The following is a 24,775-nucleotide window of genomic DNA, read 5'->3' on the forward strand; positions in this document are numbered from 1 at the left end:
TTTGGAGTCTCCACATTTCTTTTTCTTAGAGTCATTTGACTCTTCCAGAACTATAGGATGGACCTTCTCAAACATTGGTTTCTGCTTCTCACCAGCCTCCAGCGTTTGCTCATGATTAGTCTCAGACTCACTGGAAGGTATTGTCCTCTCTGTGTGCTCCACAGACTCATCCTCTTCAGATTCAGTGTCCATTAGGATGAGAGATGAAGTGGCTGACTTTGGCTTCACCTGAGCACATTTAGGAATTTGTCTTGAAGGAAGCATCACTTTTTCCATCAGTTGTTCTTCCATTGAATGTGACAGAGATTCTGTTGGCTTTTGCTGAACCACAGATGGTTCCTCAGCTGGTGGAGCCAGATTTCGAGATGCCCTTTGAACCATCTTGGGTTCTAGCACAAAAGTTCCACGCAGAGGTTTGTTCCCAGTAGGTTTTGGAGCAAAATGTCTAGAGGTTCTTTGAAGCATCGATGGTTTAGCCACTGATTGCAGTGGTATATTCTTGATTGCTGGTGGAATCAGGTTTCGAGAGGCCCTTTGAACCATCTGCGGTTCCTCCTCTGGAGACTTAGAGGATGTAGAACTGGACATGGATATGACTTGTTTTGGAGCTGGCTCGTGTGGAATCGCCAATGATTCTGTGGCTAGTTGAGCCAGTTGTGGAGATGCCTTTTGAACCACCTCAGGGTCCACCACAAAAAAATCACGCAGAGGTTTGGTCTCAGTAGCTTTAGGAGGAAAATTTGTCACTGATAGAGGAGGTTCTTCCTCTGATGATTTTATGAAGGAAAAACCAGGCAGGGGTTTAACCTCAGTGGCTGGTAAAGCAGGGTGTTGCCATACCTTCTGAAGCAGCATTGGTTCTTCCCATGATGAAGGAGGTCTGGTCTTGGTGGCTAGTGGAGGCAGGTGTCGAGAGGTCTTTTTAGCCACCAGTGGCTCTTTCACTGATGACTTTATGAAGTAAGAACTAGCCGGGGTTTTGACCTCAGCGGCTGGTGGAGTTGGTTGGGGTTTGACCTCGATTCGTAATGGAGTAGGGTCTTTGTTCTCCTCTTCTTTTCTACCTGATTCTCTCTTGTCCACCATCTTTCTTTCCTTCTTAAACCATCTTTTCCTCCCCACCTCTCTTTTTTCCTCTCTCTCTTTTCCATTGTCATTTAGGTACTTCGATGGTTTGCAATATCTTGTCTGGTACTTCTGGTCAATATTGCTAACATCAAGGGGCTTACTCACCCCTTCCATTGGGGTCCATTCAGCTTCTGTCCACTTCTGCACACCCTGTTTTTTTCTCCTTCTGGGTATGCGGTGAACAAAACATTGAACCCACTCAAACAGACTGCGAAACAGTGCCATTATAAAACACTGAATGCTGCAGAATGCTATGAATGTACTGTGAAATGTCTACCAAGAGTATCTTCTGAGCTGCAAAGTTAATGTTTAGGTTAAATATCCACAAATGATATGTTCTAGATAGCAGTCAGAGCAGCAGTTTACAGCTTTCAGATCATTATGACATCATAATGCTATCGTGTGTGAAAATTCTAAATTCTGCAGGTCCAGTTCTTTCCACTTGTTTTAAATATAAATAGATTAAATCAGCCAGTGCAGGAACATAAAATGCATGGATTTATATTCAAGAAATAATCTAATAAAAAAAATACAAAATTAAAAACATTTCGCACCGTGTATTCTTTTTTGCATTCTTTCATAACTGATTATAACATTTTCTATTACAAATTGTTTTTCTGATAAAATCACTGCATAAAATGTAACCAAAAGTGCCATGGTTTACAGTTAAAAAGTTTTTATGTTTTTTTTTAAAAGAAAATTCTAAAATGTTCAAGAAAAAAAATCCTCACCGAGGCTGCTACAGTACAGTACAAGCAATAATATAGTGAAATAGAAATTTAGAATATCAGTTTTCTATTTTAACATATTTTAAAATGTATTTTGTTCCTGTCATGATAAAGCTGAATTTTCAAACTCACTGACCTCAACTTTTTGAACAGTAGTGTACTCAGTACAACATTTAGTTTCAATCCTCTAACCTGATTGGTCAAGCATTGTTTCAAGAATACACTTCTTACATTGTTTGTACTATTAAATGGAATAGAATAGTGCATAATTTAGTGAATTGGGGCACAGCTATTGTCAGTAGTTAATGCGGCAAATAAGTCAATGAATCATTTAACTTATGTGTTCAAAAACACTGATTCATTCACAAACAAAAAAGGTGACAGGTTGCATCTGAAATCAACTTCAAGCACTTTGAGAGAATTCATAATAGGTTTACACACACACACACGCATGTTGGGTTTCCATGTTTTATGGGGACATCCCATAGGCGTAATGGTTTTTATACTGTACAATCTGTATGTGCTATTGCCCTACACCAACCCTACAACTAAACTTAGCCCTCACAGGAAACATGCTGCATTTTTAGATTTTCAAAAAACTTTATGCTGTAATTTATAAGCTTGTTTCCTCATGGGGACCAAAAAATGTCCCCACAAGATTAAGATTTACTGGTATTACTATCCTTGTGGGGACATTTGGTCCCCAGGACGTGATGAATACCAGGTTTACACACACACACACACACACACAATCTGATCTAAAAATAATGCATATAGCTACCAAATAGGCTGTTGGGACGTTGTGTTCAATGTAATATTCAGGCAATGTTCAGTGATTTTAATTTATAATTTAGTTTTATGCACAATTAATTAATGCTTAACATTTTAATAAATTCAGCAAATTTCAGAGAATTCAGTTTTTATCCTTTACAGACATATCAACCATAAGTTCACACGTGATTATGAACAATTGTGGCAAACAAGCATTTCTGTATTTCTCATATAATTAGTTATTTTTCTATTGTTTACACTCTGTGCCCTGTTCACAACTGTCATGAGTCCGGGCCGGCAGTTCTTCCCTTCTCCACCAGAGGTCACCATCTCCCTTCCTCCCGGACTCCACTCCACTAAACTACACACACCTGCCTCATCAGTCAATAATTACACTCATTACACCCATGGCTGGACTGGCCATAGGGCATACCGAGCATTTGCCCGGTGGGCCGATGGTGATTTTCGTCTTTTGTGGGCCGGCCGGCGATGGTTTTTTTTTTTTTTTTTTGTAACGTTATAAACTATTAAAGGTGGCGGATTGGCCAATTGGTCATGATCGACTCTGGGCTGGACCAATTACAGCCGAGGAGGTCAGATGCACCCTCCCCCTTGCAACGGCTCAGCAATCACATATCATTGCTGAACAAAAATGGAGAACAAAAAATGCAAAGGAGCAGGAGGAGCCGAAAAAATTAGGGCCAAAAACAAACTAGCCCTTCAGGCAGATGCTGCCAAATGTGCTAAAATATCACAGTTGTTTGGTGGCTATAGTGGAGTTTCCACTTCAGTAAAATTAGCAAGTGATGGAGGCCAGCAGCCGCAGGTTGAAGAGGGAAAGGCAGGAGGAGGAGAGACCCGAGGCGGCCGCCGGTCCAAGTGGCAGAACTGAACTTGAGGTAAGTAAAACCAAGTAAAACCATAAAAAAACTTATAAACCAAGTAACTTAGGTGTAGCTTATTTTCGTTGTGCTTGCTAACTTTTTACAGTCAGTTACAATAACTCCTACTGTGTACTAGTTAGCATGATGACAGAGTTTCTATGCTGATGCTATGATGTTACTGAGAGTGCATTATTGATAAGGTTAGTTAGTATGGGTTGCCAAACGTAAAAAACGTAATCGTCCCGTATTCAGAGAAAATATTACGAGTTACGTATTGAGGTGAAAAGGAACGCGATTTGTCCTGTATTTCAGCTAGAATGAAAAAAAAAAACACAAAGCTGGAGTTATCCTGTGTCTTTATGCTGCGCAGCTGCCTCGGCTTCTCTCATTCTCTCCCCCTCCTTCTCCTGTTGATCAGCTGATCGGTTTATCAGCTGTTTGCTGGAGCCACAGCCATAAAAGCTGCTAGTCATGATCGGTTTGGATATGTGAGAGAGAAACATAAAGGTGAAACCAGGAGATGTCCTTATTGAATCATCAGAGTTGAACAGGTGATGGAGAAACAGGTTTATCTTTTAGGTGACAATCCACAGACGATTTGTCACAAATGGCCCTCTTGTTGCAGATTTGGCATGGTTGGACCCCAGGAAGTTTACATTTACATTTATTCATTTAGCTGACGCTTTTATCCAAAGCGACTTACAATTGCTATATATGTCAGAGGTCGCACGCCTCTGGAGCAACTAGGGGTTAAGTGTCTTGCTCAGGGACACATTGGTGTCTCACAGTGGATTCGAACCCGGGTCTCTCACACCAAAGGCATGTGTCTTATCCACTGCGCCACCCCCAAGTTTAGCCAGGTCAGAACAGTTTCTCTTCCTAGTAATGCACTTCAAAACCTCAGCACATGTCTCCTCAAATTTGACAGCATGGCTACAGTAAATAACCTTCAGTCAGAACTGAAAAGTTTTGCTGGACAGTGGGAAAGGCTTAAGACATCACATGTAGATGACTACAGGACCAGAACAGCAGAGGACAGATCTGAAGAATGGGACGAAGGAAGTGAAATTGTGACCAAAATCTGTGATTCTTGCAAAAATTGCCCACTGTGCTGCTATCAAATTCTCAGGCGGTTCAACATGCTGTCTGATGCCTACCATCTCCTTGGGCTGGCATACAAGTACCTGCTGACCCTCTCTCTCACTCAGGTTGCCTGTGAGAGAACATTCTCTACACTCAAGTTCATTAAAAGCAGACTCCGAAGCAGCCTGTCTGGAAACAGGCTGGAGATGTTTATGCTGATGGCCACTGAAAAGGACATTCTCATGTCATTGGACTCCGACATGGTCATTGACAGGGTAGCTGAGAAGAGTGACCTGCTGAGAAAGCTGCTTTTGTAACCTGGTTAGGTGAAATAAAATTATCAAAACATTCCTAATTATGTATCAGTTAAGATTAAATTCAACTTTATTGTTATTGCCTAAAAGTAAATGAATAGGTTTAGTATCTATCTTCACTTCAAACATGTCACATGCTCAGAAAATGCTTAGAATGTGTCCATCTTAATAGGTTTTAATGCATAAGACAGTAGATAGAATAAATATGAGATTGGGGTATTAGGCATTTATAAACATGTTTTCTTACAGCCTTAATCTGTCTTTGTTTCATTTCAGACTGTCAGTCAATTTTGGAAGCCTGAAGTGGGTTCATTTTAAGTAAGTACTATATAGAATATGATTCAACCATTTCTCTAGAGTAAACATACCAGTACTGTCATCGTCTGAAAAAATCCATTAAGTGCAAGTCTTTCTCACCCTTCGCTGTCTGTCCTTTCACTTCTTAAAGGTTACCATATGTTAAGATATGTTCAGTGTTGCTGCTGTGGAAGTGTTGTGGGTGACTTTCTATTGATGCAGTGAGTAAAGTCTTTGGTGATACAATTCAATCACAATCTATCCTTAATAGATTTTATTATTTATCTAATCGTTGTTCCTTTCTGTCCTGTTTTTCAGGGTCTAATCATTCTTTAAGGGGTTCTCTAGACCATGCAACTGTTTAAGTTCCTACGTAAGTACTACTGTATATGATTCAGCTATTTTTGTGGAATAAAGATACAAGTACTGTGATCATATGAGCAAGTCCAACAAATGCCATTCTTTCTCACCCTTCTCTGTCCTTTCACTTGTGTCCTGTTTTTCAGGGTCCCATCATAATTTCTTAAGAAGTAAGTACTGTGTATGATGTCAGTATTTTCCAACATTTTCTAGATACTGTACCAGTACTGTGTGTAAAATGGCATCAAAAATTCAATTAAGTGTTATTCTTTCTCAACTTTCTTTCTCTGTCTCCTTTCACTTTTTAAAGGTTGCCATGTTTAAAAAAATATTTTGTGCTGCCTTGCTGTTTGTTGATGTGGCAAATAAATAGTTTATGAAAATATCACTAAATCTGTAATTTATTAATTTTAATACTCATTAATGATCATGTCTCACCTCTAGTCTTCTCTGTCTTAATTTCAGGTTTCCACCATGTGTTGTAGATAGTTCAGGAGGTTAACTCGACCAAGCAGTCTTTTGTTTTCCGCTAAGTACTGTTTAGAATACCAGAATAGGGAGGATGGTGTAGGTTTAAGTTTATTAGATTGATACATATATACCAACAGGACCGTGTACATCGCTGTCAGAACAGCGTTTGTTTTCATTCAAAGGCTTTATGGCTTTGCCAATAATACCTAGTGGGCCGGTCTCTAGTCAAAATGCCCGGGCCGATTTTTTTTTGTCCCAGTCCAGCCCTGATTACACCCGCAGCTGTTCCCCATTGCCATAGACTATATAGGCTGTGTCCAAATTCAGGGTCTGCATCCTCCTTAGGATCCTTCCTACCCGGTTGAAGGAGGAGGGATCCGCCGACGTCCGCAAAGCCCGGAAGTCGGTGTTTGTGAATTTGGACAGCCTACCCTTCTTTCAGTTCCCTCCCTTACCCGTTGCTCATATCCTGTCGCCTAGCAACCGTGACAGCGCCAAGCAAGAAGAACGGGAAAATGGACAAACAAAGAGTTATTCTCCTCATTTTAATTCTTTTGGAAGAAATAAAGCAATTAAATAAATTAAATACTTTCTTTGCTCGTTGTCGGAGAGTTTTTTATATCAGACTACAAGACAGTCACATCCAGGTAAGCCATTATAGCCTATTTTTATTTGTTTTTAAGTAACTTATTCTACTAATTTCTCCTACAAATTCATTGAGCCGAAGCATAAACTTTAGCTTGTTTTGTCAGAGAAACTCCTCTCCCACTCCGCTACCGCTCGCTTCGTCCGCCATTACGCTCTGCCGAAAAGAATTATGGGATGTAGGACGGGAAAGGATCCACCACACCCATCCTTCCAATTCGGGGAAAAGGAGGACGTATTTGTGGGCCGCATTTGAAGGATCCTACGAATTTGGACAGCCTTCGTCGCGGCGCTGGGACGTAACATCCTTCAAATGAGTACTCCGAAGGATGCAGACCCTGAATTTGGACACAGCCATAGTCTCCCCTCTCCCACCCCTCTGCCTGATTGCATTAATTGTTATTTGGTGTACATGGTAACTGTATTTAGTTTCTAGTGTCTGCTCTGGTCTGGGATACATGCACTGCGTTGCCGTTCGTATCCCATTCCTTTTCTGCTTTGTTTTTTGCCGTGTTGGCTTTTTGTTTTGAAATTAAAGAGCGCCTTAACTGCATTTGGACCCAGACTCCATCTTTCCACGGCACCCTTGCAGCGCTCTGTGACAACAACAACATTATGATTTAATCTGTACTTTTTAATTGATGACCAGCGACTTTTGTTTGACTGACAGTAGACCTGTTGGAAGAGTGCTCTCAAATTTTTCCCTAATTTTTTTTTCTCCCCTTTTTCAGTTAAAGGTAATGTCTACTGAACGAGAGATAAGTTAAAACTTTAAGGTAAAATGATAAAATTATGAACCCCTACAAGTTGGTCCAAGCCCACGTTGTTCCATAACATTTTACAAAATAGTAATGAACTCTTGAACAGGAATTAATCAAGTGTTTCCTTTTGGGGAACAAAATAGTTGTGTAAGATACCTGTCCTGAACTCTGAATGTTGAATCTGCTCTTGCTCTTTTGCACCTTTGTCTTCCCTGGAGATGATCATACGCAAAAATCACAAAAGCGGTGTTTATGACACAGAAAGGTTTCACAGCAGCTTCACAATATTATCACATTCATATTCTGCAGCTCTAACAAGTCAAAAGTTCTACATTCATTCTACAGCTCAAGTCAGTTGAGTATTGATTCAGATCAGTTGCATAACTGTGTAAAATTCATCATTCATACGCTGTATTTACAGTGTATATGTGCATATGCATGTACAGTATGTGTGAGTGCTATGACAAACTCCTGTGCTTCACTGCACTCTGAACAAGCAAAAGACAAACGAGAGTAGTGTTTTACATTTTTCTTTCCACATCTAGTTTGGTGTGTATGTGGCTAATTATTTTACATATGTGTGTAGAGTTACTATGCAAAAATACCATTTTTAGAAGAGTTAAAATAAGTTTTCAAAGAAGTGTTTGCTTTTGCAAGACGTGCGTAACGTTTTGTTGTTGTGTGTGTTTTGTGGTTTTTTTTTTTGTGTAGAGTTCTGAGAAACAGAGCCATAGTTTCAAAAACTGTAATGAGTAAAAATGTAATGAGGACACAAACTAAATTAATATTACAAATATTTGTTTTTGTGACAGTTTACTGTTTTGCATCTCCTGTTTATGTCATGACTGACCCAATGAGCAAGTTTGCTAATCTAAGACATCTTTCCATCGCCTTTGTCTACCTTTTGAAAAACATTCTACAATTAAATGACCTCTCTGACTATATAGAGCAGGCATCTTCAAATCTGGCCCACTCCTGCAGAGTTTAGCTCTAACCCTAATCAAACACACCTGAGCTGCTAATCAGAGTCTTCAAGATCATTAGAAAATCACAGGTAGGTGAGTTTGATCAGGGCTGGAGCTAAAGTCTGCAGCAGATTGGCCCTCCAGGGTAAGATTTGAGGAACCCTGATATAGAGTATACAGTGATTTTAAAACATCGCCAGCATATTATGCATCAAGGTATCTTAGGTTATTTCACTCACAGCAACATGGTTGTTGAAAATAACAGACTGTGACAGTAACAGGTTTGAATAGAGAATAAGTGAAAATTCTGCATTTTGTTATAAAAAAAGGGAAAAAAATAAAACACCATAAACACAATAGTTTTATTAAATACTTAATATCACAAGCAGGCACAGTTAGTGTTACATTTTTCATATAATCCATTTAAAAGGTGATGAATAGTGATGTTGGTTAATATTCTGATAAAATTTATTAAAAATTAAAATGTTTTGCAGTTTCTTGAGAGTGACTTTAAACAATATATGTAACATGTAATGCCCACAAACAGGCAATACTTACTGAATATTTCTGTTTAAATAAATTTGTTATAACAAAGATTAATAAATTATTCAGTCAAAGAGATGTAATTAAGTTACCAAGTTTATTGGTCTTACTGTAAACTCAGCTGTTTTGTTTTAAATCAGCTTCATCAGCAGTAGAAAGTAAACATGTTGATATTTTTGGTTATTGGTATTGATGTAGTTTGTAATGTAGTGAACTGAAGATGACTGTTGGAATCGCAGTCAGGTACGCCCTCTAGTGTATTCATCTGCACAGCTCCACTGTCTGGAAGCAAGACTGATCAAGAAACAAGGTACATGAGGTCGAAGGTACATCTTCTCTTGTACTTGCAATAACTAACTTGTCATGGGAGACCTTTTTAAGTCGGGTAAAATGAGGCTAAAATATAATATCACAGTTTTTCATTAAAATAAATGTCATTCTAAATTGCTCCCCTAGAAGAAAGTAATATGCAGTGTTGGGAAGGTTACTTTGGAAATGTAATAGGTTACAGATGACAAGTTACTCTACTTAAAATGTAATAAGTAGTGTATCTTTTCAATTACTTTAATAAAGTAATGTAACTGATTACATTTGATTACTTTTCAAACATGTTAACCAGGCAGGGTTAACCTTACAGTAGTGCTCAACACTGATTACTGTCAGACTTTCAAAATCCTTCATCACTTGAATTAAGATTATAATATTTAAATTTTAAAGGAGAGATTGGATGAAAAATATCTTTATTTGCATATAAATATGTTTTAGCAGTTTGTGGACGCAACCACCCTACAATGATAGAAATTCACTCCTTTTTTTTAATCCCCCAAAACCTAAACAGTCTCAATTATCAAGCCATTTTGATTTTGGAGTGAATAACCAGCGCTCTATTTCACTTTAAATACCACGACTGAGGTGAGACCCTTGAGCAAGGCACCGAACCCCAACTGCTCCCCGGGTGCCGCAGCATTGGCTGCCCACTGCTCCGGGTGTATATTCACTACTGTATGTACACTTGGATGGGTTAAATGCAGAACACAAAGTATGGGTCATCATACATCATACCCTTTGTAATCCTTTGTAACTGGAATTTAATTACACATTTTTTTTTCTCAGTAACTGTAACTGATTACAATAACTTTTATTTTGTAATTAAATTATGTAATCCCTTTACATGTAACTAGTTACTCCCCAAAACTGGTAATATGCAGTATATCCACCTTTTTCTGAACGCGGAAGTCTCGCCCGACTGGAACGGTGCTTTACATTTCTGGTCTCTGGTGTTTCTAGTCATATTAACATATTTTCTGAGCCGATAATATAACGTTAAAACTATGAAAATGGTTTTAAAAAGCACATGCCGCCATGGTTTCATCACTTCACAGTGTCACAATGACCGTTTATTTGCAGTAATAGTTTAATGAGTTTAATAGTTTAATGAGTACATAGATGACATGAAGCGACCCACGGTTAGCTGCATTGAAAACAGATGAGGCATATATCCTACATACAGCTCCCGATCGGGGTGAAGTTCGTGGGATTTTGTCCACAAAACAATAAGAGCACACATTATTTTATTATTTCACACACAGTATTTTAACTTAAGATCTGCAAGCCATGCATACAGCGCCGGACACAGACAGATTTGCACAGACAGATCATATGACGTTGCTAAAAAGACCATTATTTTGTGTATTTGGTGAAATGCAATGTGTTTTTGCGGTTTAAGGTTCAAAATAATAAAACCCATTACAAATGAGGCATTTGTTGCATCCAGTGGGGACATAATTACTGATTATAATGACTTATGCTGTCTTTTTACACATTACACATTTAAACATTACCATGTCTGCATTTGTGATTGGAGAAATAATTTTGATGCCTTCTAAATCACTGGAAAACCTAGGATTGATATTTTAAATTGAGGATCGGTCCTCTTGAAAGTATCGATGCTTCATGGTCTATCTTCTATGATTTAATGAAGCATTTACAGCTTCAGTGTGCTGACTGTAAGCACTTGCACCTGCATGGCTTAATCTTTGAAAAAAAAAAAAGTTACTGGCAGGAACAACCTGGTTTATAGCAAAAGCACATGCGTGGTACGCATACACATGTATGTAGTCAGTTATATTTTATACAGCCTATGCGGAGAAGAGGGGTCGCTTGTTATTAATGTTGGTTTCAAATACTGTAGTTCTAAATATAATTTCTGTTCTAGACTCATTCTCCTCTGTTTTAGTTTTTGGTGTTAGTTGTTGCCCATAGAAATAAAGCAATAGATGAAAAAAGGAGGGAAAACTGTCACATGGTGGCAGAATACACGCAGGAATTGATTCTGTTATTGCCTGCAGGGAAGTCAAACTCCATTTGTCATAATGTCAAGTTGAGCACTAAAAATACACCGCTTCAACATGGCACACCTGCAAAGTGACCCCTTTTAAATGTGTTAGATCATTTAGCTCATTATGGGAGACAGATGGAGAAGCCTTTGTGTTCAGCCTCGCTGGAGCAGTTCTCATATGTAGCCCGTCTGAAATGACTGCGCTTTAGGAGGTTTGGCAGACGGTGAGATAGATCAACTGTTCTCAGCAGAGGTCACGAATTAAATGGTTTTCATATCTTACAAATAACTTGTGTTTGTATTGATAGGTTCGTACTGGTTGGCCTAAAAATACTATAAAATGCCAATAATTCATTAAATTCAGCAGATTGAACTATTGATGTTTCAATCAAACATTTAGACAAAAACAGACATTTTTTCACATATTTGATACATCAGGTAAAGTGGTAATTTACTGATCTTAACCATTTTGTTTCCTTTGTATTTATAATCTCTGAAACATGTCAAGCATTTCTGTTTATTTAATAAATTTTTTGTCATAAAGGTACATTTTACTTTGGTAGTCAAATCTTTTGTGTACACAACAATGAAAATAACTAGACTTTAATAATAATAGAGCAGGATGCATGTATTAAAAAATGTAATTATAAATATCACCCCAGACTCCGAAATTATCTTAGTAAAATATTTACATTTTAATTATCAGATCATTTTAGGAACACTTTTATTGTGGTGAGCATAATGGTACAATGTAGTAAAATGATGATTCAAATAAATAAATAAAAACCTGCTGCATCATATTCAATACACATGTTAAGAACACTTTTTTTATTTTTATAAATAATGTATGAAATAGTAAGTAAGCATGCTGCTTAAATCAGGCAAATATTCATTTTGAAATTATCTAAGCAAAAAAAAAAAAAAAAACCTAATAGAGGTTGACTTTTTTTTTTTTTTTAAATATAAGTCGTATTAACTTAGAAGGTTGTATACATAGTATAGAAAATATTGATCATGGCCCTAGAAAACCACAAATCAAAAATGAGAAATGTGGCTTTACAGAGTTAAATGCTGATTTCTTGTGATCATTTTTTTTTAAGTATGAAACACTGAACTTGGATGGATCGCATTCATGGAAAGTGCCGTGTAAGAAGAATAAAGACATATATTAGGAACATGAATATGTCACTGTTGCTGATCCCAAGAGCTCATGAACACAATGCGGCACAGCTTCTGTTCTTTTGATGAGTCTCTTACTCTGAGCATTTGAATTGTAGAATCATTTTCAGTGTGGTGATCGAGAATAAACAATGTCTCCATCTGTGTAAACAAAGCACATGTAAAGTAGCAGATGAATATGACAGCTGATTTAACCTTAGTCTGATAGTAAGAGGGGGTGTGTGAAGTGTGCCTGGCTTAATCATGAATGCTGAGTGAAAAAGTGGCTGCACTGTGATGGGCAGTCAGCTGTGTAAATGGAGCTTATTTGATGCTTCAATTCACTCACGGAGGAGTATGCAGATTCTCATTTGGACAGGCCTGACTCCTGGCCGACGCAGCCAACACCTCGTACCACACACCCCCATTATGAAGAGGCATTTGCAGTCAGATCACGAACTCACAACAAAGAGGGAATGATGTGAAATAGAGGAGCCAGTTGTACAAAAAGTCATTGATGTGAGCATTAGCTCAGAATGGGCAGAAATTAGAGAACAGAGTGTTACACTTGTGTTTTCCAGAGTCAAACAAACATACATGTTCTGCTGTACTGTACAGGCATGTGCTTTAATTGGATTTGATAGTTTCACATCATTACTGGCCACACATCAGTTTATAAATTCACTAAATGAAGCCCTTGTTTTGAAATGAGAAATTTAACACAAAGCAACATTCAATGTGTCATGATGAAGAGTTTTTAGCAGCATAGTATTTCTCCATTGTTGTCTCTCAAAAATAATGTACATGTGCTGATATAAACACACTCCTGGGGCTACGTTCACACAACAAACCAAACCCAATTCTTAATTTTTGTGCACTTTTTGCATGTGACCTGGACTGAATAGGTGACTCCTGTGGAAAACACCTGACACGTTCATCGTAACATCAACACATTTTATAATATAAATGAATATATCATATTTTGCTTTAATAGGACATTAGAAGAGTTTTGATTTCTATTAACATCAAAATATATTTAAAAAAAATATTTTTGCACTCTGCTGTATATTACTTTGTATAATTAAATTAATTATTTTATAATGCACTGCAAAAGGTCGATAAAATAACTTATAAGATAAATAAAAATTATGTGTTTTTGATTAAAAGTCACAAGAAGCACAATCCCAATCTGTTTAAATCCTATTCACATACAAAAATACGCAAGAGAGGAGTTGAAAATGTCTGAATCAATGTGATAGTTAGACAATGGCTATAAAACCCATATATGTCACATGATAATAATTAGATTTGGGCCACATTCAACTTCACATACTGTTTACAGTGCAGTTCAAAAGTCTGAGACGATAATGTAAAACTGAGATTTTTTGTCATTGAAAATAAAAATATAAGACATTTAAAACAAAGAAACATCAGAACATAAAACCTGAGAAGGAATATTTATTCTGCACTATTTCTAAATTGCACTTAAATTGTTATGCTATATAATAATTTGTTGATATAATTTGATTTAATATATAATGAAAAAAATATATGAATTTAGAAAATAATGCAAAATAGCATAATTTTCACCAGTGGTCTCAGATTTTTGGACCCTGATAACTATATCAAGCTTACAGTAAAACAAAAGCACTATATAAATAAAGGTGACTTGACAGTACATGCAAAATAAAGAAAGACATGGTCCATTGGCACTTTGTTTAAAAAATGGCCTTGTTGCTCTCTTTCATTGTCACTTTCAACCATTGTGCAGCATTCTGTACATGCTTATCAAATACAAAGAGCAGTATGTGTGCTTATATGTGAGACAGAAATGAAAGGCAGAAAATGTTGTGCTGTGGCGTCTCTCTGGAGACAATAGGAGCCCTTGACCATCGTTACGACGGAAACAGCACAGACAATGACACTTAGTATTAGCTTGAGTCAAATGCGGTACATTATATCATACATTGCTGTCTTCCACCGATTCTTTGAGAAAAACATTCAATGGCTTGACTGTAAGTGAAAACAGCTTAGCAATCAGAAAATCTGCAGATGGTTTGACCGAATTGAGACGCAGACCAAAGGTGTAATTGTTGCCCAGCGGGGGAGTCCGAAGCCACCGCTGAGATTTCTGTCACCTTGGTTCTACTTTTCGACAAAAGTGTGAACAGCGTGTTACTGCGTCCTGTTTGCCCTAGAACAGGACCGACTGCACTTCCTGCAGGCACAACACACTGACGCACAGTATCATGATGATTGGGTGCAAGCCCCCATTACCCTTCTAGCAGGACTTCGAGGGAGGGAAGGAAAGCTTATGTGTGTGTGTTGGTGTATCTGTGCCTGCTCGCAATAAATGAGCACTGTGCACCCATCCGTAGCGAACCTAATGGAAAAGCAAAGAGCATCATTACCTCTGACGATCTCTGGCGCTGTGCCTCCCCCCCACCCCCCCATCACCATTCTTTGAAAAATATGGACTGGACATGTCAAAATCCCATTTCTGAAGGACACGCACCATTTAATGGACAGCTGATGGGGTGAAGCATACTCAGGTGCAAGCTTGATTATCCCGTTCACAACTGCAAGCTATTTCGCGGCATTATTAACAGCATTATCTACGAACAGCATGCACATACTGCCTAATGTATAATCTACAAGCTTCTGAATTAAAATTTGCTAATCACACATGGTTCCCGTTACCAAAAGGTTGCTAAAATTGCTCTTGAGAGTTTGCGTTTTAGTTTGACAAGGTTATGAAATGATGGGGCAATACATTTTTTTTAAACCAATGCACCTTCAGAACTTTCCTTACATTAATATCTTAAGAAATTCCCCTTTCTTATGTTGCATTTTTATGATACGTCACCATTTGGCCCCCTTTTTATTGTAGTTGCAATAAAAACCATATACCCGAGGATTCACAATCCTTACTTTGTCTGTTCCGGGGCTTTGGAAATACCTCCACTGTCTTGCTGTGAGCGAAAGCACAGATGAGAAAGGTTGATAACGGCATCAAAGTCATTATTCCTCCTGCTGCTCCACTGCGTTTCCCCTCCTCTTTTTGCCGCTCACAAAGAAAGGCAGTCTGATAAGCAAGAACACTCTAAATACTCAATTGTTGTTTACACGTAGTCGTGCAGACTATAGACGGCCTTGGCGTCTTGATTTCGGGTTCGGGATGGAGAGTGGTACTGCTTGTCCTTTTCTAGGTTCAACCTGTCCGGCACCGACTTCTCTTGCTGACGATCATCCGCTTGTAGCTTTTCCTGGTGTAGTTTCTCTCGATGCGACTCCTCTCGTTCCGGCGGTTCAGTCTGACTTTGCTGTTCGCGGTGCTGCTGTTTCTGTTGGTCACGGGTCGGCTGCTCCTGGCGCAGCTTCTGCTGTTTTGGCTTGTCGGGGTGGGACGAGCCCGAATCCAATGGACCGCCTCTTCTTCCAGGACACGATAAGCAAAAGATTACGCCTGCGGCTAAAAGGAATCCTGCCGACACAAATGCCACGTACACTGCCGCGCCTGGCTCGTACTTGCTGCTTTTGGGCACTTTGGAGTCCATAAACGTAGTGATGACCTCATTGGTGAACCAGGATGCGGGCACCAGACACAGGACCCCTGCTATGACGAAGCAAGCCCCTGCGGAAATTGCCGTATGTCCCTTAGAGCGATAACTGCCACCCCAGCGAGTACATTTCAGCCCTAGGGCGGCCAGGCAGAGTCCCATTGTCGCCATCATGCAGGAAAGCACCATAGTGGTGCGTGCAGTCTGGAGATAAGCCGGCAACGCCAACACCGAGTACTTAAGCGAGCAGCTGAAGACTCCAGTGCTGTACCAGGTGCAGTCCATCCACAGTCCCTGCATCTGCGAGATGGCAGTCATGATGTTGGAGCCCACATCTGCGCTCACCTTCCAGTTTGGTAGCAGCGTGGCCACTGTGGCACTCACAACTCCCAGTACCGCCAGAATGAAGGCAAACATTTGCATGTTGGAAGACGGCATCGTCGGTCCCTTCCCCCTGCGGCCGTCCCTCTCACCTTGCAGTGGCCCTCAGTGTGCTGCGGTTCCCTATCAGCCCGGCGCAGGACCTGACAGCAGATAATTCCTCCGCACTGGCTCCGCAAGGCTGCGATAAAAAACGGAATGAGAATTGAACTGATCGAACAAGCGTGACGGTCTGACAGATGAAGCACGGGGTCTGATGACTGAAAGGGAAAGCCGCAATTTTTTCCCACCCTATCCTTATTTGGGACGATTATGTTTTAGTACACCCTGAACCAGTCAGCGTTTTGGGGGGAAGTGACTTTGAAGCACTGTTGAAAGGCTAATTGTTTTTTTGACTTCGCCACTGCAGAAACACCCTTTGGCATAGGTGATGCTGTTACAAGAATGCATAAAAATGGCACACAACTGCTGCAAGGTAGAAATTTAGCCAATTATCTGGGCTGTTTTGTCTGAGTTAATTGATTTTTTTTCCTTATCAGTGCAAACCATTTGACAGCTTGGAAATTAGAAAGGGAATGAAAATTAATCCTATCTTTTGTTGTCCTTCAAACGGTGATGAATCTCATGAATTGATCAAGACAAGTGCATTGTGAGAGTGCATTCTGTTTCATTCATTTCAGAACAAACAAAAACCTTTACTTACCCTTTCACTGGTGCGCAATGGTGATGTTCTGAATAGATTTCCTCTAGCTTCTGAAGAAAAGGGAAAGAAAAGAGAATTGCTGTAAAACAAGCAAAAACTACTGTAAAACTGCCTCTTTCTTTTTCAAACAACATCTCCTTAGCAACCCAGCACAAGTCTGAAAGCTTTTCAGTGACCTATAAAAGAACCCCCACACCTTCCCGTTGTGAGTGACTGGATGTTTCACCATGTGATCAGTAATCACTGAACCGCTGGACTCCTCACTTGAAGGTCATTCAGTCAGAACATAGGGAATGTCATGCAAGGTAAAATGCAAGGAGAGGTGATGAAGATAATAAATACTTTTTTCGGCATAAAAAAACACAATGTGCAGCTGGAAATCAATTCTTATTACATGTGGCAGGCAATTATCTATGGCTGCACCGGTGTGATTCATTTTTGATAAGTAGCCAAGGAGGAAATTGCATAAAGGACTGCTACAAAGAAACCTGTTTTCTGTCACTCTTTCTACCGCTGTAAGAGAAAGCTGCTCAATGGACAAAGACAGTTTTTCAAGTATAACCTACAATAAACATTAATGTTAAGTCTTGTGCAAAGCGGCGTTCACACCAGCAGCAATTTTAACACTGGAGGTCACCGCATTGTTATTTACTAGTAGGTGCTCTTACTGCTGGGTTCTAGTGTTATTGGTGGGCTGCACATCTGGCTTTTAAAGATCTGATAACAAATTAGATGTATTGCCTGTAAAAAAGGAGATATGATTCGCTTTTGATAATGTGTCATTTTTATACTAACAATGACATAATAATGACAATGCAGGGGAAATGTATGCAGTTTGTATGTAAATTGCAGCATTGCATAATCCATCATATCATGAACAAGATGAATGATTATTAATGCATGAAGTCACACAGAATACCCATGAATTTTATGTAGTATGTTATTTTTAGTATGTCACTGTATGTGGACGGAGACGAATCATGTAGATGAATGTCTATACTTCACTAGTATCTCATATAAGTAAATTATAAAATAGTATCTATGATTATACTTTATGCACTCTACTATGTGTACCCTCCAAAACAATAGGCTACAATTAAATGTGTTCATGCTACTGTTATCAGTGTACTATTTATGTCTCATTCCTCACAACTGAACACAGTGCATACTGGACAAAGAGCACAGCAACAGTGTTTATAATGTTATGCACTGAATTTTAATTTTTAATCAAGTTTAGCTGGCAAACAAATGTTGAAAAAAAAAAAGACAGTGGGACATTTAGATTTGTGGCATTCAACGAACAAGCGTCTTATAGTTAATGTGACATTGCAGAAATCGCTGCAGAAGTCGTTCTCACACTCATGCTTTTTTAGTGATGGTTAGTTTAAAAAGCATTAGTCTGTAAACACATACAGTGTCCGAGTGTTTTTTCAGTCACAGGACTGAGCATGTGCACTAGCAGCATGTTTAGCCTCTGGCTGTTTGCAGGGTGTGGGAAGAGAAAATGGAAATGTACTTTTCTCATGGGGATGTTTTTCACTCACCTCACCACAACTCAATTGTTACTGCTCATAATTGCTACTTTTCTTTTTATGGTCATTATATAATCTGTATTTTCGACACACTTATTAAAGTTTAAACTTATTTTTTTAAAGCTAAAGAAACAGCTGTTGAAAAAGAATGTAAAAATGACTTTGGTGAGTAAATAAAACATATGCTCACCAGTCAGCTGGTAGTTTTAAGATTACATGTTTCATATTTAATTGTAAGAATAATCTGAACCTTTCTGATCTGTAGTATTGTGAACAAAAATATCTGTCATTGTACACCTCAATGACAGATTTGTCTTCCAAAATTAATCTAGCATGCATAATATTTTTTATCTTTTTTTTTTTTTAGTAGCCAGGTGGTGACGTCATGAAATATTCCTTGCATAAGCATACCAAAACAAATACTGTTTAAGTTGAACTACGTCACGTTTAATTATTTTCTCATTAAAATGTTTATTTTTTTGTGATCATGATGTTATGGAAACCCGTTTCCGTCACTGACAAAAAGTTAAAAAAGTTTATTGCGAATTTTTATCTCACAATTCTGTGAAAAAAAGTCAGAATTGTGAGATAAAAAGTCGCAATATCCTTTTTTGATTTGTTATTCAGTGGCAGAAACGGGCTTCCATACAATACACAATTGGAAAAATAAAATCATTATATTCATTTTAAATTAGTTTGTGAATATTTCATTTATTAAAAAAACTAATGCAAAATACAATTTCATATTTAGTTCAAAATTTTTATAGCTGATCAATTTTCTCAATTCATCCTTTCAGTCTTTAGCATGGCAGGCAAAAGTTTTAATTTTGGTCTCTATATACCTATTGATTTTTCATTATTCTTTTTAAACACTCACATCAGCAAAACAAGATATAAGGGCTTTGATTATCCAGAATGTGTTTGTTTGTATTGCGTGTGTTGTATGTTTTCATTTCTTACTGTCATAGAATAAGTATACAGTAAATGAAAATGCTCTTACATTTGTCAGAATCCCTATATAAATCTTTACATTTAATACAAAGCTGTTTTATTTCTTGTCTACTTACTACTTGTCACATCTCATACAAGTAATAAACCTAAATTAGTTTTTAGAGCTATTTAAACATCTTGAAATCCAAGGTGAACAGGGTCAGTAATGAAAGAGCATCTGACAATAGCGGCCCACAGAGCAGTGGCACAGGCAGAGACTGTATATCTGTCATTAAACAATGAGGGCTGCTTGTTTCAGCACATCTGCACAGCCCTGCACCATCACTGCTTCTCCACAGTCACAGACACATTTGAGTAAAAACTACACATTTACCACTCTCAATGCTGCTGTCACTGTCACCTACCATCGAATGAGAAGCAGCATTGTTTGTTATGATCTTTAAATGTCTAAAATGTGATATAGACCTACAAATTATTACAATTAAGACATCTTACCAAGATACATACAGTACAGTTAAGCTGTATTTGTTATATAGAGAAAATCTCAACTCCTTAAATGCTTGCATCATTGCAAAATATAAATTGTACTGCTAAACGCAACTATACAGCATTTTTATAGTATTGACATTAACATCATGATTTTCTGTAAAGCTTCTAGTGCACAAATAATCTGACAAACTTAAAATCATTGTAGTGAATTAAAAAGAGTCACTCCAACTTTATTTCCACACTTTCTAAATAAAACATGAGTATTGCTTGCCCATGCAAAAGTGAATTGGCATCACGATGCATGGAGTTCATCTGAGTGGGTTTTAAGCACATAATGTGGTTGCTAAAGGTGTTGGATTTTTTTTGAGTTGCTATGTGGTTTCTAAAGTGGTCTGAGTGGTTTTTAACACAACATTGTGCAGACATAAGGTGTTCTTTTTAGCACGTCACTGTGCAGTTGCTGCCGTGTTCACAGTGGGTTTTAGTACACGGATATGGAGTAAAGTTGATTGGATGGCGCTTCATAGTACAAATGGACAGTGACCCAAAACATACAGCAAAAGCAACCCAGGAGTTTTTGAAGTGGAATATTCTGCAATGACCAAGTCAATCTCCTGATCTCAACCTGATTGAGACTTACTGGAGACAAAACTAAAGGCAGAAAGACCCACAAACAAACAACAACTGAAATCAGCTGCAGTAAAGGCCTGGCAAAGCATCACAAAGCAGGAAACCCAGTCTCTGGTGATGTTCATGAGTTCCAGACTTAAGGCAGTCATTGCCTGCGAAGGATTCTCAACAAAATATTAAAAATGAGCATTTTATTTATGATTATATTTATTTGTCCAATTACATATGAGCCCCTGAAAATGGGGGACTGTTTATAAGATTGGTTGTAATTCTTAAGCATTTTATTTTAATTTTTTGAAGCTTAAAGTCTGCACTTCAATTTTATCTTGATTGTTTTATTTTTAATTCTGTTCTGGTGGCATACAGAGCCGAAATGATAAAAATTGTGTCCAAATATATGTGGACATAACTGTATGTGGTTTAAGTGGATTTTTGTATGTAGCTATGCTGTTGAGGAGGTGTTTGGATTAGTTTTGGATTGCTTGATTTTTAATGCAGTGTTATGAGGTTAATATATTTTGCAACATAGTGGCACTAGCGCAACAGTTTTCAACACATCACTGTGTTTGCTAAGATGATCTTTCTTCACATTCCTAGATGATTGCTTACTGGTCCAACTCTAAAGGTGAGACCATTAGTAAAGGTGACATTAGCAAAGGTTTGTAGGCAAAGCAGGTCCATTGTTCTTTATCAATAGTTGGTGATTCATGAATTCCTTTTTACTCAGAGGTCACTTTTCATCTTGTTTGGAATACAAAGTCTTCTGCATATCCAAGGCTGCATATTTGACATAAAAATAAAAAAAATACTGTGAAAAAGCATTACAATTTTTACTAAATGTTATTTATTCCTAACAACCATTACTCCAGACTTCAGTGTCACATGATCATTCTAATATGCTGATTTGCTGCTCAAGAAACATTTCTTATTATTATCAATGTTGAAACCAGTTTTTGTAGAAACCATGTTAGACGACATTTAAAAAGTCTTGGGTAAGATTTTAACAAACAAACAAATATTGTATTTATTTATTTTAATTTGGATTCATTAAATTTACAAAAAGTGACAGTAAAGACATTTATGTTACAAAATATTTATATTTTAACTTTTGTCTATTCATCATAGGATCCTGAACAAAAATAGTATTTAGCATATTAAGCAGCAGAAATTGGTTTCAACATTGATAATAATAAAAACATTTGTAATAATTGAGCACTAATAATAATTAAGCACCACATCATCATATGAGAATGATTTCTGAAGGATCCTGTGACACTGAAGAGCGTAATATCTGCTAAAAATAAATAAAAATCAGCTCTGCCATTACAGGAATAAATTACATTTTAAAATGTATTTTAATAGATTTTTTTTTTCTTTTTTCAAATTATATTAATATTTCACAATGTTATTGTTTTTGTTGTACTTTTAATTGAAAAAAATGCTGCCTTGATGAGCAAAATAGACAGAGACTTTAGTTTTTTTTTCTTTAACATGGAAAATTAGCATGTTAAAATTGTAACAAACTTGAATCCAATGTGAAATTCCAGATTGCACAGACCCCTTTTGAGACGAGAACATTTAGCTTTCGATTCCACCTTATTATGCTCCTACAGTATGTCCCTAAATTCGAGTCAGGCCCCTCCTGCAATTTAAGTTTTTTTTTTTTTTCTGTATGTTTTATCAACCAGAAAAAATGATAGCTTAAAAACAATGTTATTCAGCATTTCTTCAACTAATATACTGTAAGATTTGTCCAATAAATTGCTGTATAATAAAAAAATAAGGATAAAATGCAGTATCTCACTAACCTGTTGGTCTTGACAGCAAAAGCCAGAATATGCCCACACACTTACACATGTGTAGTCAGCAAGAACACACACAAAGTGTGTGACGTCCAGGTAGTGGGCTAGAGGGGCGCCCAAAGCGTGACACAGGGTGGACGTCAGGGTGAGCACAGCCCAGCCTGACTGTTCCCACTCATTTCACTGCCCCTGTCAAGTCCGTGCTAAAGCCAGAGTCTGGACTAACACTTTCCTTGGATATCTCCAGTTCTGGATGCAACCTGTGTCATGTCTTTGCTCCTTGAGTCTAGAAAGTCCAAAAACTGTGAATGAGATCCAAACCAGCTGATTCGGGGAACGATGAGGCTGGAAACCCAACGGCAGGAAAGGTTTTGAGAGAGGAAAACAGCTCTAGGCAGTACTGAGTCTGCTCTGATTACTTCAACACTCTGTCAGTTGATTTCAGAGCAGACAGAGGGCAGGGAAAGCCCAGTTTTGGCATCTGTGTACTGCGAGATACAGCTCTCTCCACTTCCCACGCTTGTAAAGATCCGTCCCCAGAGTAGTGTTTGCTGCCTTCCTCTGGCTGCCTCTGTTGATAAGGATGGAGTCTCATTCACAGTTTATGTGCTGGAGAGGTGGGCCGTCTTTATGGTACTCCACACAGGTGTTTCTGTGGCAACAGGAGCTTGGGCTGCTTTGCCATTTACCCAACATTCGTTCTCTTTTTGCTCTCCGAACATATATTCTATTCACGATTCTTAAATGGCGCACTTTGGCATTTCAGTTACTTATGTTAGATTTTAAAAAGTCAATAATAATGCACTACTGCTTTACCATAGGGCAAGCTTAAAGGCTGGGCGATGACAATATAAAAAAGATGATTCGGGTGATTTTTCTCGATTTTAACATAACAGTTCAAAAAATCTTCCTTTGATCTAATCAACAGGGATGGCACCACTTTTCTATTTGTCTACTGCTTGCATTTTGTCTACTTTTTTGCATTCTTCGCACATTGACTCATGCTTTTCTTTCTTCCATGTATTTAACTGTCTATAGCCAACTTGATTCCACATTTGCACTCAGTTGCCAGAACATGATAGAGAGTGGGAATCTACATCACAGTGCGTTGCCTTCTGGGTAACGGTCGGCTTATTTTAGGAAACGCTCAGGAGCAAACAGTGTAAACAAACACAAATCACCACAAAAAAAGCCAACTGTTTTATATGAATCATTTTTGGAAGACAGCTTGCGTAAAATGGACTAATATGTACATTTATTTAAATAAAAAATCATTCAGTCGTGTGTCCGAGATGCAATATTCATTATAGTATTCAGTCTCATTCACTAAAGTGGCACTGATATAACTGCTAAAAGAGTAAATTCAATATAGATAGTTCTCAAACTGTTTTATTTATTATGGTTTATAATTATGTATCATGTCATATTGGAATTACTCAGCCGTAAAGCTGCTCAGTAAAGCATTACGCTATCAGAAGTAGCAGAATAACTTTTAAATTATGTGTATTGTGAATGCTAACAAATAACATAAAGAGACCAAATAAATAAGAGTCCTTGCCTCACAATAACAGTTACATCCTGTAGTCAACTTTTTTTTTAAAAAAGAGAGAGAATGTTTTTCTTGGCTTCACTTGACTCCATTATTTCCCAGGAAATGGATCACATGAGCTCTGCTGACTTTACTCCCATTGGTGGCCACCACAGACCTGGTGCTCATTTACATAAAGTCAAACTTAAATCATTCATGCCACTGAAATGGGCAGTTTGTATTGAAAATGAATGACTTCCAGTTGCTCTGTTGCTGCAAGTCGCTGTCAGTGTGAACGACTCCATATAACACGCAAACAGGCTGTGTTTCTTGTTCAATGCTCATACACAGTTAACAGAAATAAAGGTTTTGCATTTGCATTTACGCAGAACCAAAGATTAAAACCTAAGCTTACCTGAAACTTTACCATTATTCCTCAGCCGCCTGGCAAGCACTGGTACAGCTTCTGAGAATGTAAATCAAGCTCTTTTTTTGTAGTACAGAACAACCCCCCCGCCCCCATCTCTTTTCAATCTAAGAGACAAAGAAATGTGCTACGAAAGCCCACGTACACAATGAACATCACCCACAAAAATCCTCAACAAAGAAAGCTAGAGAAAAAGGCTCATAATTACGACTCAGTTCAGCAAAAAAAAATTCTCTCTACCGAGTACTTTTAAAATAAAGTTGGTGTATTGAGAGCCAGTCAGAAAGAAAAAGCGACTGAAAGAATAATCTCTAAACCTTTCCAAA

General features: G+C 38.0%; 1 protein-coding gene across 1 annotated transcript; it reads right to left on the reverse strand.

The window, feature by feature from the left end:
* Window positions 1-15,568: 15,568 nt before the first annotated feature.
* On the reverse strand, window positions 15,569-16,444 carry LOC306879976 (claudin-20-like; the record flags this gene model as incomplete). Its single annotated transcript, XM_079433208.1, has 1 exon — window positions 15,569-16,444. The coding sequence occupies one exon, from the start codon at window positions 16,442-16,444 to the stop codon at window positions 15,569-15,571; it is 876 nt and encodes a 291-aa protein (XP_079289334.1).
* Between the last annotated feature and the right edge of the window lie 8,331 nt (window positions 16,445-24,775).

This window comes from Barbus barbus (genome assembly GCF_936440315.1).
Source record: "Barbus barbus genome assembly, chromosome: 14".
Lineage (NCBI taxonomy): Eukaryota > Metazoa > Chordata > Actinopteri > Cypriniformes > Cyprinidae > Barbus > Barbus barbus.